This window comes from Marasmius oreades, chromosome 4 (genome assembly GCF_018924745.1).
Source record: "Marasmius oreades isolate 03SP1 chromosome 4, whole genome shotgun sequence".
In the NCBI taxonomy this organism is placed as follows: Eukaryota; Fungi; Basidiomycota; class Agaricomycetes; order Agaricales; family Marasmiaceae; genus Marasmius; species Marasmius oreades.
Window position 1 is genome coordinate 4102682 of NC_057326.1, and position 2263 is coordinate 4104944.

The window sequence follows — 2263 nt, forward strand, 5'->3', positions numbered from 1 at the left end:
CTATTGAAATACAGCATCCTCTGTATCAGGATTGTCATCATCATCACCTTCAGCATCAATATCTAACCACTGAAAAACCAACATCTCATCATCAAGACCTTTGCGAGCATTCTTCTCCCATTTCTCAACCCAGAAGGGTTTGGTGAAATCAAAAAGATTGCTGAAAATGTTGGCGATGAGGGTGAACATCTTCATTGTCATTATCATCATCTTCAAGTTGTGGAAGGTGTTGCGCAATCCACTGAGTCAAATGATTATCTTCGAAAGTTTGAGAAGACTCAGTGTTGAGTCGGGCACTAAAGAGGCGTTCACAAGATGCTGAGTTACAAGTTACCTCAAGAAGTCGACTAGTGAACTGTATGAACGGTGACTGTTTGATCCAATGTTTGCAAACAGTTCAAGTACTTTCATTGGCTGAAAGTCGACATTCTACAGCATCGTCAGGATATATCAAGGATAGATACTGATGGACAGACATTGAATGCTCACCTGAGTTGTGGAACATCTAGCTTCCTCCTCAGCCTCAGTGTCAAGATTTTCATAGCGGCCAGAGTGTTGAAAGAATTCCAATGCTTCATCCCCGAAGTTCTGGTGGGGCTGATGTAGCAATGAAAAGACGACAGTACATCAGACAGAGAAAGTTGACAATAGTGGTGGTGTGAAAGAAAGGGTTGTTGATTGTATCAAATGGTTCGAAGCCCCACTGTGGATTAACCAGAAGGCATGCCACAAACACTTCCTGATTGGTTTTCTTCCACCGCTTCTGGATGCTAGTAATGATGGTGCTGATACCACTATGCTCAGGAAACCCTGTGATTGTTGGTTCATTCAGCATAATTGAAAAACACATCAGAAGAAACCCAAAAGAGAGGACAACAGTATCCAGCTGAATGAATGAGCCTTGAATAGTGTTGGCAGCAATAGCAAGTGGCTCAAGGATTTGATTAAGACAGATGAGGGCACGCCAAAGGACATCATTGAAGATCCAACTTGCCATCTCCTCTGATATCCATCGTTGATCTGTGTCACCGATAAAAATGACCTTTGGGTCTTGCCTATCCCTATGAACTATCATCTGCAACTCAATTTAAGAGACGCTTGAAGGATTGGTAGTGGGTTGTCCAAATTGTCAGAATGGCAAGGAGAATCATATGGGACAAACCTGCCAGTACACCATCCTTCTTTTTCAGCCAACCCGATGAGTGTAATTGCCTGTTTGGCATAATAAAGCAGAGTTCCACTGGATTTGAAGAAGTCCATAACAATCAGATTGACCTTTCAAAATTGACATTAGCATCAATCTCAATCTGGTGGCTTTGAGAATGCTTACTTGGTGAGCAAAACAGTCTAAAACTATTACAGAGGTGTCAGGAGTTGATCCTTGGGTGAGGCGAGCTGACAATTGAAGGGGAAAAAGGAATGACTCCTAGGTAGGATTGACCAGACAAGAGTGAAGTTCTACTGTACACTTGGAATACTTATATACTACACTACTTAAGGGGTAAGGAGTCGAGGGGGCAGGGGCCTCCCTATCTACAATGGTCTACGGCGATCGTGAGTCAGACAGAGTGCTCAATGGTGAGGAGCCAAAGGGATTGAAGGGAGGACGATCGCAAAGATCAAAATGATCAAGTGTGAGGGCAGGAGTGGTTGTGATAGCACATGAAGTACTATGGAGGAGTACTCGGAGTACAGCGAGTTCATGACATTACCCCCCCTTAAGGGCCTTTGCCCTCAAAGGCTTCGTGTGACTTTTTCGAGTACTTTCGGTATAATTTTCTCGTGGTCAAAATGGCAGGATTGTGTTAATTCATCGTGGAGCACCCGGGTTGGAATGATGGAACTTTTCAATCATTTTCTTACAACCATCGCCAAGGTTGTCAACCAGTTCCCATGTGGATTCTGATAATGGATAAGTGAGCCATTTAATGAGATAGTGTAAGACAGAGGTTTTCGTCTGGCGATTGTACACCATCTTGGAGTCCAGTATCTCTTCCACATCCCACACAACTTCACAGTCCTCAACACTCACTGGTTCTCGGGACACATCTTCTTGTTGGTGCTCAGCAATGGAAGGTCGATAACCGGTGTGAGTAGTACCATATGGAAAACACTGTGTGCTTGCTTCCATGTCGCGGGGAGGTCCAACTTGTAGGATGAACTGCCGACCTTCTCAATAATCTTGAAGGGACCATAGCGTTTATCCCCAAGCTTCACGAATGGCTGTTCTGTTCTAATGTTCTTCCCTTTGAGTTAAACCAAG

General features: G+C 43.9%; 1 protein-coding gene across 1 annotated transcript; it reads right to left on the reverse strand.

Annotated features, from left to right (window-relative positions):
* E1B28_008059 (uncharacterized protein) lies at positions 1–210 on the reverse strand (the record flags this gene model as incomplete). The annotated part of the gene is made up of 1 exon (XM_043152846.1): positions 1–210. The coding sequence occupies one exon, from the start codon at positions 208–210 to the stop codon at positions 1–3; it is 210 nt and encodes a 69-aa protein (XP_043010933.1).
* Positions 211–2263: the final 2053 nt, after the last annotated feature.